This window comes from Xiphophorus hellerii, chromosome 22 (genome assembly GCF_003331165.1).
Source record: "Xiphophorus hellerii strain 12219 chromosome 22, Xiphophorus_hellerii-4.1, whole genome shotgun sequence".
NCBI classification, from domain to species: Eukaryota; Metazoa; Chordata; class Actinopteri; order Cyprinodontiformes; family Poeciliidae; genus Xiphophorus; species Xiphophorus hellerii.
Genome location: NC_045693.1, coordinates 859,331 through 880,575, shown reverse-complemented (window position 1 = coordinate 880,575; position 21,245 = coordinate 859,331). Strand labels below are relative to the sequence as shown.

General features: G+C 54.3%; 1 protein-coding gene across 9 annotated transcripts; it reads left to right on the top strand.

The window, feature by feature from the left end:
- Positions 1-529: 529 nt before the first annotated feature.
- Positions 530-21,166, top strand: ubr2 (ubiquitin protein ligase E3 component n-recognin 2). Of its 9 annotated transcripts, none has more exons than XM_032552739.1 (46): positions 550-676; positions 1,901-2,172; positions 3,189-3,267; positions 3,328-3,441; positions 3,517-3,647; positions 5,235-5,373; positions 5,490-5,552; positions 5,627-5,747; positions 5,813-5,920; positions 5,998-6,086; positions 6,650-6,748; positions 7,352-7,515; positions 7,587-7,686; positions 7,756-7,884; positions 9,153-9,336; positions 9,413-9,474; positions 9,770-9,880; positions 9,950-10,015; positions 10,104-10,220; positions 10,325-10,385; positions 10,580-10,704; positions 10,778-10,830; positions 10,911-11,013; positions 11,101-11,149; positions 13,225-13,379; positions 13,493-13,595; positions 13,673-13,782; positions 13,862-13,942; positions 14,042-14,220; positions 14,350-14,558; positions 14,637-14,730; positions 14,809-14,970; positions 15,043-15,131; positions 15,200-15,260; positions 15,317-15,486; positions 15,577-15,632; positions 15,715-15,811; positions 17,098-17,171; positions 17,241-17,379; positions 17,454-17,544; positions 17,624-17,754; positions 17,827-17,935; positions 18,559-18,693; positions 19,103-19,273; positions 19,366-19,467; positions 20,457-21,166. In XM_032552739.1, exons 1-46 carry the CDS (start codon positions 599-601, stop codon positions 20,596-20,598), a joined length of 5,277 nt encoding a protein of 1,758 aa, XP_032408630.1. In that variant the 5' UTR covers positions 550-598; the 3' UTR covers positions 20,599-21,166. The 9 variants fall into 9 exon arrangements, with proteins under 9 accessions (XP_032408632.1, XP_032408630.1, XP_032408631.1 ...); XM_032552740.1 differs by lacking the exon at positions 6,650-6,748 and adding an exon at positions 6,473-6,571; XM_032552735.1 differs by having other exon boundaries at positions 6,473-6,748.
- The last annotated feature ends 79 nt before the right edge of the window (positions 21,167-21,245 follow it).

Genomic DNA, 21,245 nt, shown 5'->3' with positions numbered 1-21,245 from the left:
GTTAAAATGATTTTATTTTCCTCAATATCATCAAAAATCTAAGGCAGAACAAAAAAAGCAGCATTAAAAACGGATCTGCTGGTTTAAACAGAGATCAAAGACAAAAAGATACTAGCTTAAAACGGTCAGTAAAAAGTAGACCTGCCTCATCACCCACTCACTAAAGTCACCAGGTGATCAGCAGCTGATCTACAATCACTACCAACACCACGTGATCAGAACTAACCGTCCACAACAGCCACCATGACGTCAGTGGCCTTCAGCTGGCTCTGATGTTTCTCCTGAAAGGCTCTGGTTCTGGTCCAGTCCAGAAGGCTGTGGTTCTGGTCCGTTTCCAGTGGTTCTGGTGCTATGATGATTTATTTTTGGAATATTTCATCAGTAAGTGCCCTAATTTATGTCATAAAAACATAAAAACATTTTCTCAGTTTCTTTGTTTGTTTTTTTAAAAAAAACCAATCAATCAATAAATCAACAAATGAGCCACGCCCCATTTGACATAAGCTCCGCCTTAATGTGGCCAAATTTGGCCGACGCTCCTCCCCCACCGTAACAGTTTCCGCTTCCGGATGTTTTCGAGCAGAGAGAAGGAGCCAAGATGGCGGAGCCTTCCAGAGATCCTCCGTCCGCTCTAAGCGCTGACTTCATGAGCTTCTCCCCCGGAGACACCGCCTCGGTGAGTGGCTCCGGAGGCTGCGGGTCCGTCCGGCGCGGTCCGTCCTGCGGGGCGGCCCGCCGGACCCAGGCCGCCTCTGAGGCTCCTGTTTCGGCTTAATCTCAGCGGAGCTAACGGCGCTAGCGCCGCTTCTCCTGGAGGAACACCTGTAGCCACAGCTGGCGTCTGTCAGCTCCAGCTGTTCTTCCCGGTAGCAGCGGCGGGGCTTCTTACTCTCATTCTGGGTTCTGGGGAGTTCTGGGTCGGTTCTGGCGGGCTGTGGGTGGTTGGACAGCTGGTGACGTCACGCCAGGTTAACAAACATGATCAGGTGTGCCCCATTGCACCTGTGGACCAGATGACAGTTGCCATGGAAACAGCTGAGGATGACGGCGAGCTGCGTGGCCGTGGACGCCTTCCTGTAGACACCCCGCAGGGTGCCGAGGGTCGCTGGTTCGATTCCCAGGCTGAGGCTCTGGGTGTGGAGGAGTCCTTGAGGCGGACCTGGGTCAAAGGTCTGGTCAGGTCGGACCTCCTGACCCTGGCGGCAACCATGGGGTCTAAGATTGAGGTTGCAGGTTTGAAGCCGGCCGGTAATGACCTCAGAGCGGCGGCTGGATCCGGGTCAGCGTTCCAGATTACTGCTGGAACACGGAACCGCATCCGGACTCGGACCCAGAGAAGAAGGTTCTGGATACCTGGACAGAAGAGAAGTAGGTTAATACCAGGAGAGGGAGAGCGATTAGGTGATGGCAGCATCATGTCAGCCGCCTCCAGGAAGGAACCAGCCAATCAGAACACAGAGCAGGTGGAGCTGCCATGGAGAGAAAAGAACAGGAAACCAAAAGTTAAAATGACGGCAAACGGTGCAAACTGGAGAGTAGTAGAAGAAGAAAGGGAGGAGGAGTGGCCAGTTTGTCCTGCAGCAGCCGGTAGCATCATGACTACAGGAGGAGCTCAGGATGACCCCGGCCAGCAGGTCAGGAAAGTTTTAATACGGGAAATATTCAGAGTGAACTGGGACTGAAGGATCCACGTCCCATTCTACTGCTGGACCCAACAGAACCAGTTTGAAGTGGGGTTAGGGTTATTGATTATAGATTGTAATCTGGATTAACAGGGAACCGATGAAGGGAATCTGGATGTGTTTTCCATCAGAACCGTTTCTGTTCTGGATCAGCTGCAGGTTTTATCCGGTTCTTTCTGGCAGTAACCTGATTGACCTCTGACCTTCCTCCTCCTCAGCGCTGGCTGGCGTGTGCCGACCTGCAGCAGGAGGTGTACCGCCACCTGGCTGAGTACGTGCCCCGCGTCCTGTGCCAGGGGGGCGGCGTGGCGGAGCAGCAGGAGGAGCAGCGGGAGGAGCTGGCCCTCCAGCTGCTGCTCCTCGCCCCCATGGAGTGGTTCCTGCTGGGGGGGGAGCCGGCGGCCGGCCTGGCGCTGCTGCAGCAGGGCGGGGGGGCGGCGGCGCTCTGTGGACACGTCTTCAAGGTGGGGGAGCCCACCTACTCCTGCAGGTAAGTCACCTGACCTGTTCATGGAGAAACAATATCAATAATTTCCATTGGCATGATTTATCAGTTCTCTCTTTCTACCAAAACATGGATGATAAATGTCATCATTCACTTTGTTTTGTTTATTTATTTTGGATATTTAAAATGTCTTCCAGTTCAGTGTTAAATGTTCATCAAAATTTAAATTTGAGAATGTGTACCTGCATTACTTTGCTATTACCATTATATTCAAAACAGCAATATTATTGTTTATCACAATAACTTCTGGAACAATTTATCGTTCAACAAAATCTGGCCTTCTCTGATAATTCATGCCTCTATTTCTGTGATGTAGGAACAGGAAGAAAAGGTCGTTACTCGGTGAAACTAGCTGCTAACGTTGCTAATGATGCTAACTGAATACACAAACAGGGAAACGCTGCAAACACAGGAAACAGAAGATCAAGAATAAATTATGCTAACAGCAAAAACAGCAAGTATAAAACTGCCACCTGCCTCCACAGGCTGAAGTCCTCCAGTCCACTAGGGGGAGTCTGGAGTCGCTAAGATCACCAACGTAAATATGCTGCTGTAATGTTGATGTGAAGAAGAGCAACATTTCTGCCTTCCTAAAACTTTCTTCTGCACATCCTGTCTGTACTGAGTCCGCTGGTCGACTCCCTCTAGTGGCCTGGAGGACCTCCAGTCTCGCTGGTAGGGACCAGTTTGGACCTGTAGGGTCCGTAAGGTCCAGTAGGGACCGGTTTGATCTGGTAGGGACCGGTTTAGTCCGGTAGGGACTGGTATAATCCGTTAGAGACCGGTTTGGTCCGGTAGGGACTGGTAGGTGTAGGAGTCTTTCGGACCCGGTTCTGTGTTTCCCTGGAGGTCAGGTCGAGGTTCTATTCTCACAGGTTCTGGTTCGCCAGCTGTGAACTGGTTCTTCAGACTGGTTTTGGAACAGGATGGCAGCAAAGCCAGTGTTCAGTGTTCAGAACCGGGCCGAGGTTCTGACCTGCTCTGATCCGGTGTGTCCTCAGGGAGTGTGCGGCCGACCCGACCTGTGTTCTGTGCATGCAGTGCTTCCTGTCCAGCGCCCACCGCCACCATCGCTACCGGGTGAGTCCAACCAGAACCAGAACCACTAGAACCCGGCTGACCGGACTTCTCTGTCCCCAGATGACCACGTCAGGAGGCGGAGGCTTCTGCGACTGTGGAGACGCCGAGGCCTGGAAGACCGGTCCGTCCTGCCAGAACCACACGCCTGCCAACCGGAACCTGGAGACTGAGGAGGTGAGACCGCTGCTGGCCCGGTTCTGACCCGCCCGGGCCCAGACTCACAGCGTGTTCCTGCTGCCTGTGTTCCAGGACCCGGTCTCTCTGCTGCCCCCTGCTGTGGAGGAAAGGAGCTATAGCATCTTCTCCATCATCCTGCAGTACGCCGTCGACCTGCTGACCTGGGAGCAGGAGGACCAGCTGCCTGCAGGCCTGGAGCCGCTGTAGGTCCCGAACAGGTCAAACCGGGTCACAGTGGTCCGGACTGGACTGAGCTGGGCCTAACTGGCCCAGACTGGGCCAAACCTGAGCTGCTGCTGCTCCAGGGATTGATCAGACTGGAACAGTTTTTAATGCGAAGATGCTAATCATGCTAAGCTAATAGCTCAGACACAATAACTGAGCACCAGGTTCAGCTAGCTAACCCTGTTAGCTCCTTGGCTAACAGCTAGCCTCTAAACCAGGGATGCCCAAACTTTTTGAAACCAACATCTACGTTTTGTCTGAGATCTGCCCCATGACATGAAGATATAAAAACCGTAAATGAAACTCTTTTGATTTATTTTATATCCATCAGATACAGCAGAAATATTGAAGTGATAGAAACCTGATGCAGTTTCTTCCTCAGTGAGATTCTGAGACTGGGAGCAGGTTACTGGTTTCTCAGTCAGAAACTGGTTACAAACCTGAGGCAGCAGCTGTCAGTCAGTTATGGCAGATCTGAACTTTGACCTCAATATGAGAAACTTCAGACTGCCAGCAGGAACCACAGAGCTCTGTTAGGTTAAAGCACATCTTGTGAAGTTTAGATATTTTTCCTCCAACAGGATCCAGAGGAATCAGCTCAGATGTTGAACTGGATTTGATTTCAATGTCATTTGTGAATGTTGCTCCTCATTTTCAGCAGCGGAGCTAGAAAGGTTATCATTTTGGAGAAAGTCTCACCAACATCAATATTTCCACTAAATAAGAGGCGAAAATTAATCTGATGTTTGATGGAGGAAAATCCTCTCAGACTCTGAGCTCAACGCCAGAGAGCAGCAAGCTGGTTTTTAATATCCAACAATTCATATTAATGATATTAATTTCATATAATTATTGCGGTAGGAGCCATTTGTTTGTTAAATACTAAATGAAATAAATTTGTCCTGTTTGATGTTTGTTGTGGCGTAAACTCACAAAGGAACCAGGTCATTAGTCCAAGTTTGTGGTTTATTGAACGTTCAGAAACTCTGAACGCGGCTGAACGGCCACAGGTAAACGGAACCACCTGAACAGGTGATCCGCTCTAAACCACGACGACCTTTTCGCTCTCTTTGTTGCCGTGGCAACCGCAAGCCGAGCAGAGATTGGGTTGAAAACACAACGTTCGGTCCGTTACGACATCAGGTTTTCAGGCTGGATGTTTATTTAGTGATTATTAATCACAGCGGAGGCCGGTGAGCCGATTTAAACTCCTGCTCTGATGGTCAGTCGGTCTTTGAGTCCGTTTTTTATTTAGCAGAGCCGAAACGCTCAGAGTGGCACAACACCTTGTTGAAACAATAATTACTAGACTATTATTGTTGTTGGGTCATTAATTTGAACACGCCTTGTTGACTTTTTTTGTTCTTTAGTAACAAACGTTTTGGATCTTAGTGAATATTTTGATAAGCGCATCCCAAGAGGACCGGCTGGCCGCTGGGCCTTGGGTCAGGACAGAGAGAAGGCTTGCAGTGCATTGTGGGATTGCTAGCTGCTTCATAAATAAGGTTAGCTTTAGCAGCAGCAGAGTGGCGTGTTGCTGTTCTGAGTGTCTCTTTCCCCTCCAGGCAGCGGAGCGACAGCTACTACTGCATGCTGTTTAATGATGAAGCCCACACCTACGAGCAGGTCATCTACACGCTGCAGAAAGCCGTCAGCTGCAGCCAGAAGGAAGCCGTCAGCTTCGCCACCACCGTGGACAGAGACGTCAGTACAGCACCTGGACTAGTTCTGGTCCGGTCCAGAACCGGGTCCGGGTTTAGATCCAGACGGGTCTCGTAGGTCGGCGTGACCTCTGGTCGTGACCCTCTCTGTCTCTGCAGGGCAGGAAGTCGGTCCGGTTCGGGGACCATCAGTTCTGTGAACAGGCGAAGGCCGTCATTGTGGTGAGCTGCAGACAGCTGTGTGGGCGGAGCCAGAGTTTGTCCCTTACCTCTGACCCCTGACCTCTGCCCCTCAGAGGAGCACCAGCCGGCAGTCCAAGCCCCTGCGGGTCCAGGTGATGCACTCGGCGCTGGTGGCTCATCAGTGCTTCGCTCTGAAGGCGCTCAGCTGGCTGGGCCAGCTCATCCAGTACTCTGGTACGTCTCGGCCGCATTACCCACGATGCCCTGGGGCACGGCTTCGCTCACTGTGGCTCTTTCAGATGGCCTGAGGCGGGTCCTGTGCCAGGTGGGGCTGCGACCCGGTCCGGAGGGCGAGAACTCCTCACTGGTGGACCGCTTGATGCTGAATGACTCCAAGATGTGGAAAGGTCAGAGTTCACAGGCTGGGGAGGGCGCCAGGCCTGGCAGGTTCTGATGGTTCTGATGGTTCTGGCTGTCTGTGCAGGAGCTCGGAACGTTTACCACCAGCTGCTCATGAACAGCCTGCTGATGGACCGCAAGTTCAAGAAGCTGTTCGCAATCCGGTTTGCCAAGGTAACCGGACCCGACTGGACTGGACCGGACCAGATGGACCGGACAGACTTGACCACACTCAGAACCCACCTGACCTGACCCAACCTGGACTGGACCGCCTGCAGAACTGTACCTAGGTTCTGAGTTGAGAAACTGGTCCAGAACCAGGTCCAGGTTTAGATCCAGACCAGTCTCGTAGGTCAGTGTGACCTCTGGTTCTGGTTCTGATCACCACTGAAATGAACCAGTAGAACCGGTTCTGGGTGACCCATGTCGTGCTGCAGGTCAGAGGTCAGCAGAACCAACTGATGGCAGCCACACTCTGCTGGGCTCTGATTGGTTCCCTGGTAACAGCAGTATGTGTTGGGGGCTGACCTCTGACCCAGAGGTGACCTGTCCCCCTGTAGAACTACAGACGGCTGCAGACAGATTTCATGGAGGACGACCACGACCGCTTGGTGTCGGTGACGGCGCTGTCGGTGCAGCTGTTCACCGTGCCGACCGTGGTGAGTAGCTCTTCTTCTTCTGCTGCCCCAACACCGCTCTCTCTCTGTCCCCCCCTGACCCCCGACCCCCGACCCCAGAACTATGAGCGCTTGCAGAGCGACTTCATCAGAGACGACCACGACCGGCAGTTCTCCGTCACTGACCTGTCGGTACAGATCTTCACTGTTCCCTCGCTGGTGAGTTCCTGGTTCCCCGGTGGTACTGACCCGGTTCTGCTGAGCTGAGGTGGGTTCTGGTCCAACACCGCCAGGAGGGCGGGGTCAGAGGTCAACTGTTCATCTAGAAACTCTGAGTGGAAGACTGGAGGAATACAGCCTGGACTGGAACCAGTTCACAGTCTGAACCGGCTCACTGGCGCCCTCTAGCGGATCTGCAGTGCATAAAATTAACTAAATCGTTTTAAACTTATTAAATAAGTTCACTATGCAAACGACAGAACGTTACTTTGAGGAAACAGTGTTGATTAGTTTTGACTGAATGAGAAATCAATAGCTTTTGAGGATAATTGATTATCTATTTACCACCTACTGCAGTGATCAGAAAATTAATAATGTAAAGCATGAAGGCTTCAGAGATCTGTAAATGTTAGTGAGCTGCTATCTGTAGCCTTTAGCCACAGTTAGCTTTGCTGCCGTTAGCGTTAAGGAAGCCGGCTCAGGCGTAGTGAGTCTCAGACGAAGGAGGCGGAGCCTATGCTCACCAGTTCTCACCTGTTGGAGTGCAGCCACCGCTGGCGTCAGGAAGTGGGCCGGTTCAGAAGCGGCTGTGTGTACCTGCAGGCCCGGATGCTGATGGTGGAGGAGAACCTGATGATGACCATCATCAGAACCTTCGTGGATCAGCTTCGCCACCGCGACGCTCAGGGCCGCTTCCAGTTCGACCGCTACACCGCCCAGCAGGCCTTCAAGTTCGGCCGGGTCCAGAGCCTCATCGGAGACCTGAAGTAAGGCCCGGTCTGGCCCGGTACCTGGTGTTTTCCCCCCAGGCCCTTCACCAGGTGCGCTGTGTCTGCAGGTACGTCCTGATCTCCCCGCCCCCACAGTGGAGCCAGCAACTCAGAACCAAGTTCCTGGATGGCTTCGAAGCCTTCCTGGACCTGCTCAGGTGCATGCAGGTAAGCTGCGGCCAGGAGGAGGAGCTGCAGCTGGGGCCCGCTCCTCACTGGACCTGCGTGTCCCTGCAGGGCATGGACCCGGTGGTGAGACAGGTGGGCCAACACATCGAGATGGAGCCGGAGTGGGAGGCGGCCTTCACCCTGCAGATGAAGCTGACGCACATCATCACCATGATGCAGGAATGGTGCAGCACTGACGTGAGCCGCAGCGTGTAGCATGTAGCCGTAGCATGTAGCACGGTGCAGCTCTGACGTGAGCCGCAGCGTGTAGCATGTAGCCGTAGCATGTAGCCGTAGCATGTAGCACGGTGCAGCTCTGACGTGAGCCGCAGCGTGTAGCATGTAGCCGTAGCATGTAGCACGGTGCAGCACTGACGTGAGCCGTAGCATGTAGCCGTAGCATGTAGCACGGTGCAGCTCTGACGTGAGCCGCAGCGTGTAGCATGTAGCCGTAGCATGTAGCACGGTGCAGCTCTGACGTGAGCCGCAGCGTGTAGCATGTAGCCGTAGCATGTAGCACGGTGCAGCTCTGACGTGAGCCGCAGCGTGTAGCATGTAGCCGTAGCATGTAGCACGGTGCAGCTCTGACGTGAGCCGCAGCGTGTAGCATGTAGCCGTAGCATGTAGCATGGTGCAGCACTGACGTGAGCCGCAGCATGTAGCATGTAGCCGTAGCATGTAGCACGGTGCAGCTCTGACGTGAGCCGCAGCGTGTAGCATGTAGCCGTAGCACGGTGCAGCACTGACGTGAGCTGCAGCGTGTAGCATGTAGCCGTAGCATGTAGCACGGTGCAGCACTGACGTGAGCCGCAGCGTGTAGCATGTAGCCGTAGCATGTAGCACGGTGCAGCACTGATGTGAGCCGCAGCGTGTAGCATGTAGCACGGTGCAGCACTGACGTGAGCCGCAGCGTGTAGCATGTAGCCGTAGCATGTAGCACGGTGCAGCACTGACGTGAGCCGCAGCGTGTAGCATGTAGCCGTAGCATGTAGCACGGTGCAGCACTGACGTGAGCCGCAGCGTGTAGCATGTAGCTGTAGCATGTAGCATGGTGCAGCACTGACGCGAGCTGCAGCGTGTAGCATGTAGCTGTAGCATGTAGCATGGTGCAGCACTGATGTGAGCCGTAGCATGTAGCACGGTGCAGCACTGACGTGAGCCGCAGCGTGTAGCATGTAGCTGTAGCATGTAGCATGGTGCAGCACTGACGTGAGCCGCAGCGTGTAGCATGTAGCTGTAGCATGTAGCATGGTGCAGCTCTGACGCGAGCTGCAGCGTGTAGCATGTAGCCGTAGCATGTAGCATGGTGCAGCACTGACGCGAGCCTGCAGTCCCTGCAGCAACAAGCTGCATGCATTCATCATGTGACCCAGGATGTTGGAGATCTTGGCCAACAATACCTAGTTACTCTGGGGGCGGGGCTTGTGTTACTCAGGTGTTGATCATGTGACCATCTGCGCCCTCAGGAGCACGTTCTGATCGAGGCGTATAAGAAGTGTCTGAGCGCGCTCAGTCAGTGCCAGAGCGACCTGCCGGACGGCGAGCAGCCAATCAGCTTGAGCCTGGCGGGTCACGCCGTGGACACCTTCAGGTACCAGGTGTCCCAGGAGAAGGTGTCCATCCACCTGCCTGTATGCAGGCTGCTAGCAGGTGAGTGGGAGCGACCAGAGGAGCATCACGGTATCTGCAGCTCACCTGATCCTCACCTGGCTGTTTCTCCTCTCAGGACTCCATGTTCTCCTCAGCAGGACCGAGGTGGCGTCACGACTCCCCGAACAGCTGCCCCTGGTCAGTCGACAGGCAACCTCTGGTTGACCTCTTTTTTGTGCGGCCGGGCGACCTCTGGTGGGCGATCTGTGGTTGACCTCTGGTGGGTGACCTCTGGTCGGGCGACCTCAGGGTGACCTCTGGTGGGCGACCTCCGGGTGACCTCTGGTGGGCGGCTGGGTGACCTCCTGGCGACCTCTGTTCGAGTGACCTCCAGCCGGGCGACCTCCGGTCGGGTGACCTCTGTTTGGGTGACCTCCGGCCGGCGGCCGGTCGACCTCCAGGCTCCTGACCAATCACTGCCTCTGTCCACCAGGGGGAGCTCAGCCCTCACCTGCTGATAGAGCTGCCTCTGCGCTGCCTGGTGCTCTGTGCACAGGTGCATGCTGGGATGTGGAGGAGGAACGGCTTCTCTCTGATCAACCAGGTGAGTGTCTGTGATTGGCTGAGAGGCTCAGGTGTGCAGCAACAGCGGCTGATGCTTCCTGTGTTCCAGATCTACTACTATCACAACGTCAAGTGCAGAGTGGAGATGTTCGACAAGGACCTGGCCATGCTGCAGGTACGCTGGTTCTGGTTGGTCCTGCTTGGGTCAGCTCTGGTTCTGTTCTGGTTCTGGTTGGGTCTGGTAACGGCTGCTGTTTCTCCAGGTCGGCGCCTCCATGATGGATCCGAACCACTTCTTGATGATCGTTCTGAGCCGCTTCGAACTCTTCCACACCTTCAGCGCCGCCGACCTGCGGAGGAGATACAGGGAGGCCAACAAGGTCAGAACCGGGTCAGAACCCAGAACCGGGTCAGGTTGGAGATGGGCGATATGGACATATAATTCTCTGATGTTCTGACCCGGTTCTGTGCGCTCTGTGTGCAGGACCTGGCCCAACAGAACACGCTGATAGAGGAGATGCTGCATCTCGTCATCATGGTGGTAGGTGAGTCCGACAGGTGAGCTGACCTCCGACTGACCTGCAGCAGGTGGGCAGACCTCCGGCTGACCTGCAGCAGGTGGGCAGACCTGCAGCAGGTGGGCTGACCTGCAGCAGGTGGGCTGACCTGCAGCAGGTGGGCTGACCTCCGGCTGACCTGCAGCAGGTGAGCTGACCTCCGATGTGTCCCGGTCCTCCAGGTGAGCGCTACGTTCCTGGCGTCGGCCAGGTGGAGCCGCTGGATGAGGTCAGGAGGGAGATCCTCCACCAGCTGTGCATCAGACCCATGGCTCACAGCGAGCTGGTCAAGGGTCTGCCTGAGAACGTAAGACACAGCCGTTACCATGGTTACCCGGCTGCTCACCTGGCTGCTCACCTGGCTGCATGGTGTTTTTCAGGGCAACAAGGAGACGGGTCTGGAGAGAGTCATTGACAGCGTTGCATCATTCAGGTCAGTCTGTGTTTGTTGGCCTTCCGCCTTAAACATGTCCACCTTAACAGCGGTCAGCAGCAGGTGTGTTGTGTTGACAGGAAGCCAGGTGTGACGGGGCGGGGCCTGTATGAGCTGCGTCCTGAGTGGTCCAGACACTTCGACCTCTACTTCCATCACTACAGCCGGGCGGATCAGTCCAAGGTAACCGGGTCGGAACCGGTCGGGCTCCGGCGGGTGGTTACGGGTTGTCATGGTTACGGGTTGTCATGGTTACGGATTGCGTTTCAGGCAGAGGAGGCTCAGAGGAAGCTGAGGAGACAGAACGGCGAGGACACAGGTGAGCAGCGGTTCCTGTCATAGGTCAGGGGTCACCAACCTGAGGCCGGGGGCCGCTTCACGGTCCAGAGCAACACGAAGGGCAGGACATGAATTATTTTGGCTTTATCACAATCAGACATGTACGATTACTTCCTGGTCTTACTAATGTAGCCATCAGTAGTGATTTACCAGGTTATCGTTTTATGTGATCACAAGTTCTTAGTTCACCGTTTTAACTTTGATTCCCTGCTGGAGCTTTTCTGATTCTGAATGACCCAGAATGACGGTTTGATTCTGAATGACCCAGAATGACGGTTTGATTCTGAACGACCCAGAATGACGGTTTGATTCTGAACGACCCAGAATGACGGTTTGATTCTGAACGACCCAGAATGACGGTTTGATTCTGAACGACCCAGAATGACGGTCTGATTCTGAACGACCCAGAATGACGGTTTGATTCTGAACGACCCAGAATGACGGTCTGATTCTGAACGACCCAGAATGACGGTCTGATTCTGAACGACCCAGAATGACGGTCTGATTCTGAACGACCCAGAATGACGGTCTGATTCTGAACGACCCAGAATGACGGTCTGATTCTGAACGACCCAGAATGACGGTCTGATTCTGAACGACCCAGAATGACGGTCTGATTCTGAATGACCCAGAATGACGATCTGATTCTGAACGACCCAGAATGACGGTCTGATTCTGAATGACCCAGAATGACGGTCTGATTCTGAACGACCCAGAATGACGGTCTGATTCTGAACGACCCAGAATGACGGTCTGATTCTGAACGACCCAGAATGACGGTCTGATTCTGAATGACCCAGAATGACGGTCTGATTCTGAATGACGGTTTGATTGTTGCGGCAGCTGCAGCTGTGAGACCTTGAGATTTTCCTTTAAATAAAAAAAAGAATAGTTATAGTCCAACCCTCTTCACTATTAACAAAACTGTGTAGAAAAAAATTTATTTTGTGCCAAAACATCGTGTACTTCTGTGGGGGTCAAAGGGCACGCCGAAGCCTAAATCTTATTGGTCAGTTTGCTTTTGTTAATCTGGCGGCTTGGCGTTACTCTGTGAACTGAAGAGGAATGGCTGGAGTTCGATCCTCTCGTGGTTCTAAGATTCAGCCTGAGCTTTTTACCGTGTGCGGTTCTGGCGGGTCGCCGGGTCATGAGCTGTTTTTTGAGTAGCTGACAGCTCACCTGGTGGCTGACATCGGCAGAAGTCGGAAAAAATGTCCGACAGATCTGAGGGCAGCACTAAACTATCGCCGCACCGGACCTGCCAGAGCACAACCGGCTGTCCAGGCCACCAGCTCAACCCTAAATTTACCCAGCGGACATTTTTTCTCTTTACAATCGATGCTAAATGAAAGACGTGAGAGCGAAGCCGACCCTGTGACCTCGGAGAGACGAGGCTGCTGGTCACAGCTTCACACGTCCAGAGGACAGAAGGTGAAGCAACAATGTTTGCTTTTGGGAAATGTTTCAACTAGATTAAATGGTTTAACTCGCAGTCTGAGTCGCTCAGAAAGAGCGGACGTCAGAACCAGCGACCCGTCAGAACCGCACACGTTAAAAAGCTCCGCCGGGTCCAAACCACTTCTTAGAACTATAGGAGGTTCAAACTCCACTCGTTCATTTTTAGCTCACAGAGTAACGCCAAGCCGCCAGATTAACAAAAGCAAACTGGCCAATAAGATTTAGGCTTCGGCGTGCCCTTTGACCCCCACAGACCCGCTGCATACAAGATATTTTGGCACAAAAAATCTTTTTTTTCTACAGTTCTGTTAACAGTGAAGCCGGTTGGATAATACAAATTCAGAAATTATTCTGCCCTGCAGGTACCAGAGTGGGTCCAGCCGTCAGCTGCAGGCGCTGCGCCGAACTCTGACCTTTAACCCTTTTAGCTATAAAGCAACTTATTTTAAACATCTTTTTAATTTACTTTAAAAAAAACAACAAATGTTATAACGTTACTGTAAAAACATTTAATTAATTTTGTGGCAGCTCCTTAACGAGATACAGAGCCATCAGAGACTCACCTGGTCACCATGGTAACCTGTGTGTGCGTTACAGCCCTGCCCCCGCCCCGGCCGCCCCCCCTCTGCCCGCCGTTCGCCAGCCTGGTCAACCTGCTGCAGAGCGACGCGCTGCTGGCACTAGAGGGCGCCGTGCTGCAGTGGGCAGGAGAGCCCAGCGGAGGAGGCTGGACCGAGTCCATGCTGCAGAGGGTGGGTTCTGGTTCTGGGTCTGGTTCTGAGTCTGGTTCTGGTTCTGGACCTGATTCTGGGTCTGGTTCTGGACCTGGGTCTGGTGCTGGATCCAGTTCTCCCTCTCCCTACAGGTGCTGCACCTGGTTGCCATGGCGCTGCTGGAGGAGCAGCAGCAGCTGGAGAGCAGCGGCGGAGACGAAGACATCTCCTTCACCTTCAGCAGCAAGATCACACGTCGGTACCTGAGCTCAGCTCACCTGGTGTCCAGGTGAGGAGCAGCCGGTCTGACTGTGATTCACCTGTGTGTTCAGGTCCAGGTGAGGCTCCCAGCACCTCTGGAAGCATCCTGGCTCTGCTGGAGAACCTGCAGAGCGCCCCTCACCTGGAGGTCCACAAGGACATGATCACCTGGATCCTCAAGGTAGTTGCAGCTGCAGGTGTAGCTGCTCCAGTGGCCTGACTGGTTCCCAGTGAGTTAGACGTGGTGTGTTGGTGTGCAGATGGTGGGAAACATCAAAACCACGAGGGAGCGAACGTCTGGCTCCAGCGTCAGCGTCAGCCATGGCCGCCGCCCAGAGGAGGTGAGTCCTTCACTTCCCGTCTGTCTGACCTGCCCTCTGCTCTGATTGGACGGCGCCTGTCTGACCCGCCCTCTGCTCTGATTGGATGGCTTCCTGCAGACGGTGAGGGACAAGGACAAGGCGGAGAGGAAGCGGAAGGCGGAGATGGCGCGGCTCCGCAGGGAGAAGGTCATGGCCCAGATGTCTGAGATGCAGAAACATTTCATCAACGAGAACAAGGAGCTGTTCCAGCAGAGCATGGAGGAGCTGGAGGCGGCCGCCACCACCGCCGAGCACAGGTACACCTGGAGGCACACCTGGAGGCACAGCTGGAGGCACAGCTGGAGGCACAGCTCTGTATACACCTAGACACGCACCTGTCCAGTGGTTTTTCTCTGTCTCCACTGTGTTCTCCTTTTTGCTCCCAGTCCTCCCAGTTCGGAGCCCACCTGTGCCGCTCAGATCTGTGTGGGCCCCAGGCGGGTGGGCGGGGCCGAGCGCCGCCAGCTGGTCACCTGCATCCTGTGTCAAGAGGAGCAGGAGGTCAGAGGTCACGGCAGAGCCATGGTGCTGGCAGCCTTCATCCAGAGATCCACCGTGCTGTCCAAGAACCGCAGTCGCGGCGTCCCCGACCCAGGTGGGCGGAGCTTAGCTGCTGCGTCCAGCCGCTTGTTCCCCGATTGGTCGGCGCTGACGACTCGTCTCTCTGTTGTAGAACGCCTCGACCCGCTCTTCGTGCACCCTGACCTCTCAGTGGGCGTCCACACCGCCAGCTGCGGACACATCATGCACGCCACCTGCTGGCAGAGGTGACCCCCTGCAGCCACGTCGTCCCATCGGCAGCCAGCTGGCCTGACCCCACCTGACCCCCACCTGTGTGTGCTCAGGTACTTTGAGGCGGTGCAGCAGAAGGAGCAGCGGCGGCAGCAGCGGCTCAGAGGTCACACCAGCTACGACGTGGAGAACGGGGAGTTCCTGTGTCCGCTGTGCGAATGTCTGAGCAACACCGTCATCCCCCTGCTGCCTCACGCCTGCTCACCTGCCCGCAGGTAGCGCCCACACTCAGGTACAGGTGTGACGTGCCGCGCTGCCGGAGCTTCCTGACGGCTGTTTGTCCTCAGCTTGGAGCATTCGTGTCTGGAGACCTGGCTGAAGAGAACCAATCAGCAAGCAGCAGCACTAGACTCCACCCACAGGAAGCAGTCACACGGTCAGTCACCTGCCAGGGGGCGGGGCTATCAGCCGGCATTCAGGTGTTCAGGTGGGTGTCTGTTGCAGGTGCGGCCCAGCAGGCGGAGCCAGCGGTTCCTGACGGGTTCGGGGTCAGCTTTGTTCCACAGTGAGTCCCAACGCCTGGGGGGCGGGGCTGAGCGCTACTGCTGATGATGTCAGCAGTGATGTCACTTCCTCCCTCAGGAATCCGTTCTCCAGCGGCGTCAGTGAGATGATCAACACCTTCAGCATGTCGGCCTACAAGGTCGGCCTCAAGGTCAACCCCAACGAGCAGGACCCCCGAGTCCCGGTGCTGAGCTGGTCCACCTGCGCCTACACCATGCAGAGCATAGGTAGGTTGGCCTACAGGTCATCTTCTGACTCGTTACCTGGCAGGTAACCCCAGGTCAGGAGTGATTTAGTTTCCTGTCTTTTCGTTGCAGAGCGCCTCCTAATGGATGAGAAGAAGCCGTTGTTTGGAAGCTTACCTTGTCGACAGGTGAGAGCGCCTCCTGGTATTATGCCTTCAGCCTTAGGGTGACCTCTGACCTCTGACCTCTGCCTGACCTGTTGTGTTTCAGAATGACTGTCTGAGTTCTCTGACCCGGTTCAGTTCAGCCTGCTGGACCGCTGCTCCAATCAGAACCGTTCAGAACCATTTCATCAGGCTGCTGTCAGGTACACACACACACACACACTACACACACACACACACTACACACACACACTACACACACACACACTACACACACACTACACACACACACACACACACTACACACACACACACTACACACACACTACACACACACGCGCACACACTCACACTACACACACACTACACACACGCACACACTACACACACACACACTACACACACACTACACACACACACACTACACACACACTACACACACACACTACACACACACTACCACACACACACACACACACTAACACACACACTACACACACACTACACACACACTACACACACACACACTACACACACACTACACACACACTACACACACTACACACACACACACTACACACACTACACACACACACACTACACACACACTACACACACACACACACTACACACCACACACTACACACACTACACACACACACACACTACACACACACACACACACTACACACACACTACACACACACACACACTACACACACACACACACTACACACACACTACACACACACACTCACACTACACACACACACACTCACACTACACACACACACTACACACACACACACACTACACACACACACACTACACACACACTACACACACACGCACACACACTCACACTACACACACACTACACACACACACACACACTACACACACACACTACACACACACACACTACACACACACTACACACACTACACACACACTACACACACACACACTACACACACACTACACACACACACACACACTACACACACACGCACACACCACACACTACACACACACACACACTACACACACACACACACACACTACACACACACGCACACCCACTCACACTACACACTACACACCACACACTACACACACACTACACACACACGCACACACACTACACACACACGCACACCCACTCACACTACACACTACACACACACACACTACACACACACTACACACACACACACTACACACACACTACACACACACACACACACTACACACACACGCACACACCACACACTACACACACACACACACTACACACACACACACACACACTACACACACACGCACACCCACTCACACTACACACTACACACCACACACTACACACACACTACACACACACGCACACACACTACACACACACGCACACCCACTCACACTACACACTACACACACACACACTACACACACACTACACACGCACACAATAACTGGTTTCTGTCTGGTCCAGTTCTGGTTCTGGTTCCGGACTCCCAGCTGGAGGACGCTCCCTGCATCCTGGATGTGGACATGTTCCACCTGCTGGTGAGTCCCGGTAGTGTCCAGGTGACCCCCAGGTGACCCCCCAGGTGACCCCTGCCCTCCTGTCTGCAGGTGTACAGCGTCTTGTCCTCCGGCTCCCTGCACAGTCTGGACCAATCAGGACGAAGCTCTGTGGATTCAGCTCACCTTCACCTGCTTCACCTGGTCACTGTGGCTCACCTGGTTCAGGTTCTGCTCACCTTCACCGCCGGTAGGGAAGGACATTCAGACAGAGACGGCTAGTCCCTCACCTGTCTGTCACTCACCTGTCCCTGTGGTGTCCAGGTGAGCCGAGTATGGATCAGGACGGCGAGGAGTCGGAGGAGGAGCGACTCACCTGTCAGCTGTACGGCAGACTGAGGGATCACCTGGGCAGGTGTGTGACGGTTGTTCCATCGGGCGTGTGGGTGGAGAATGTGATTGGCTGACCAGGCGTGTGTGTGTGCGTTGAGCAGGTGTTTACCTGACGTGTCCTCTGGGTGGCGCCTGTGGAGGTGTGTCAGAGCCGGCGTCCTGCCCTTCCTCCGGACCGCAGCCCTCTTCTTCCACTACATGAACTCTGCGTCGCCCCCTGCTGACCTACTGGGTGAGAACACCTGCACGCTGCACACCTCCACCTGCAGCAGCTTCACCTGAACCTGTCTGTTATTGGTTGCAGGTACTGGACCTGGCCAGTGGGAGGCGCTGTGTAGCTACCTCAGTCTTCCCTCCAACCTGCTGCTGCTGTACCAGAACCACCGCACACTGCTGGAGCCGCTCATCCACAGGTAACCCACCTGACCACCGGTCCAGGTGAGCTGCCAGGTGCTTCAGATCAAAACCCAACCCTGGGGGGGCAGAAGGAGGAGGAGGAGCTGTGAAGCTGTGCCATGTGTTAGTCACGAACTCTGACCCTGATCCTACCCTCTGCCCCCCAGCCAGAGTCCGCAAGGTGATGGAGCGCATGGGGGAGGGGTCTGCTCCCAGTCTGCTCCCAGTCCGCTCCCAGTCCGTTATCATTCTGCTCCCAGTCCGCTCCCAGTCCGTTATCATTCTGCTCCCAGTCCGCTTCCAGTCCTGTCCCAGTCTGCTCCCAGTTCGTTTCCAGTCCTCTCCCAGTCTGCTCCCAGTTCGTTTCCAGTCCTGTCCCAGTCTGCTCCCAGTTCGTTTCCAGTCCTGTCCCAGTCTGCTCCCAGTTCGTTTCCAGTCCTGTCCCAGTCTGCTCCCAGTTCGTTTCCAGTCCTGTCCCAGTCTGCTCCCAGTCCGTTTCTGACCAGCCAGGTGATCTGCTGCTGGCCTTCACACCTGGTCTCTGGTTCCTGTTTCCATGGAAACACATGAAAACATTAGAGAAACAGAAGCCAGAACAACAGCTGACCCAATCTAGCTGAGTGTGTGTGTGTTGCTCCAGGTGGTGCTGCCATCCAGGTGTGGGCCAGGTGCTCCGTGGGGGCGGAGTCTTGGTGCGGTTCCCCAGAGAGTCCAACAGGTTGATCGATCTGCCAGAGGACTACAGCATCCTGATCAACCAGGCCTCCAGCTTCACGTGAGCGCTCCCGACTGACAGGAGGAGAACTGCAGGCTGACTACACCCCTGACCCTAGCTCCTGACCTTAGCTCCTGACGCTAGCCCCTGACCTTAGCTCCTGACCTTAGCTCCGGACCCTAGCCCCTGACCTTAGCTCCTGACCCTAGCTCCTGACCTTAGCTCCTGACCTTAGCTCCTGACCTTAGCTCCTGACCCTAGCCCCTGACCTTAGCTCCTGACCTTAGCTCCGGACCCTAGCTCCTGACCTTAGCTCCTGACCTTAGCCCCTGACCTTAGCTCCTGACCCTAGCCCCTGACCTTAGCTCCCGACCCTAGCTCCTGACCCTAGCTCCTAACCCTAGCCCATGGTGCTAGCTCCTGACGCTAACCCCTGCCCTGACGCTAGCTCCTGTGTGTCCCTGTGTAGGTGTCCGCGGTCCGGTGGGGATAAGTCTCGCGCCCCCACTCTGTGCCTGGTGTGCGGCTGCATGCTGTGCTCTCAGAGCTACTGCTGCCAGACGGAGGTGGAGGGAGAGGACGTCGGAGCCTGCACTGCCCACACCTTCACCTGTGGAGCGGGCATCGGCCTCTTCCTCAGGTAACACTGCTGCCTCCACGTGGATCACACCCGTTGATTCAGTCTTCGGCGCTGTAACCTGTGTGTGGGGGTGGGTGTGTGTGTGTGTGCAGGGTCAGGGAGAGCCAGGTGTTGTTCGTCGCAGGTAAAACTAAGGGCTGCTTCTATCCCCCGCCGTACCTGGACGACTATGGAGAAACCGACCCTGGTCTCAAGTACGTCCTTTTTGCTTCTGTTGCCATGGTGAATCGTGTTATCTGGGCTCCATTGATCAGGGCTTCTGTACTCAGTAGAGTATTTCTCCTGTCCGGAGCATCACAGAGCTGGGTAGGTTTACTCAGAGTTGGTTACCTCTGCTGTCTGGGGCCCAGGCGGGGGACCCATCCATCGCAGGGCTGTTTCACAAAACCAGGGCAGCAGATGAACCGGCCGGCCGGAGTTCATCCTGGAGCCTTATCATGCTGATCAGGAGCCAATAAGTTTTATTACTGATTCCCTTTTCTTATTTCTGTTTGGTCTTTTTTATCACCCTGCATTAAAATATCACCAATTAATTTTGCTCTTGATTCAAGTAGTATCATTTTAAACACAATTGATTTTCAAATGGCCCTTATTTACCGTTACTGTTCCATAGTGTTTCTGGAGGCCTTTAATAGACCATTGGTCATAAAGTGGTAAAGGTATGTAATCAGGTGGAGCCGTATTAGTTGTTCATACTTTTGCTTCAGTTCGTCTCCAATAGAGGCGTGTTTGATAGACAGGCCTCCGGCCACTAGGGGGCAGCAGGGTTCAAACTGAGCCACACTTTGTTTTAGAACAATAAAACAGGTGTTTTGATAATCAGCTGCAGAGCCACAGATAAGTTATTAGTTATGACTAGGTTGGCACCAGTATTTAAAGGGGAACCACTGGATTAGATTAAAGTTGTAAATTTGAGCAAATGACGGGGAGGATTATAATGTTTGTTTTTATTAAACAAACATTTGGAAATGTAAATACGCATTCAGTCAATCTGCTATTGTTTATTTCCTTTAACTCATCAATAATCGATAAGAGGTTTGGTTTGGTGTGAGGAACGTAGCGTAGCATCAGTGAATCTGTGATCGACCTCATTGGTCTGCTGGTTTGGTCTGAACGGATGAAACCAGGATGGAGCCGAGTCGGGATTATCTGATTATTGATTGGTTTTATTTGTTCCCTGCAGGCGGGGGAACCCGCTCCACCTTTGCTCGGAGCGCTACCAGAAGATCGAGCGTCTGTGGCGGCAGCACGGCATTGCTGAGGTCATAGGTCACGCTCAGGAGGCCAATCAGACGCTGGTCGCCATCGACTGGCAGCACCTGTGACCGCGGACTAGCCCCGCCCACTAACGAACCTTTTTGAACCAATCGGCTCGCTGCAGCTGCAGCCTGAGGTCGGAGCAGCTTTCAGGGATTTTCTAGGGTGTTTGGATCCTGACCTTTGACCTCTTACTGTCAACCCTACCCCCTCAGTCCTCCGATCAGACTTCACCTGTTCAGGAATCGTCCTGATTGGCTGGAGGTCAGGTGACCTCTGTCAGGTGTACGTTGCTTTTTGATGGACTGGGTCTCCATGGCAACCAGGTGAGAGTAATCAGATTACTCACTGAGACGACATCATGAAGACTTCAGCCAATCGGAAGCCAGAGCCATGTGAACGCCGTCTCCATGGCAACCAGGTGGATGAGCCGAATCTGATCGGGTTTTATTCACTTCCGCTTTAATGTTTCATTTAACGAGCCAAGCGTGTGACATCACTTCCTGTTGTGTGTTTGAGTTTGGGGAGGCGGAGCGCCAGAACCGGACCAGAACCGGACTGAGTCCGGCTGACGCTCCGCCTCGGTAACGTCACTTTAACCTGTAGAACAGAACCAATAAAACGGACTTTAAAGAACCTCTGAGTCCAGTCACTGACCAAACAACCTGACCAGAACCGGGCAAGGTCCACAGCCGGTCATCTGGTTCTGATGGGG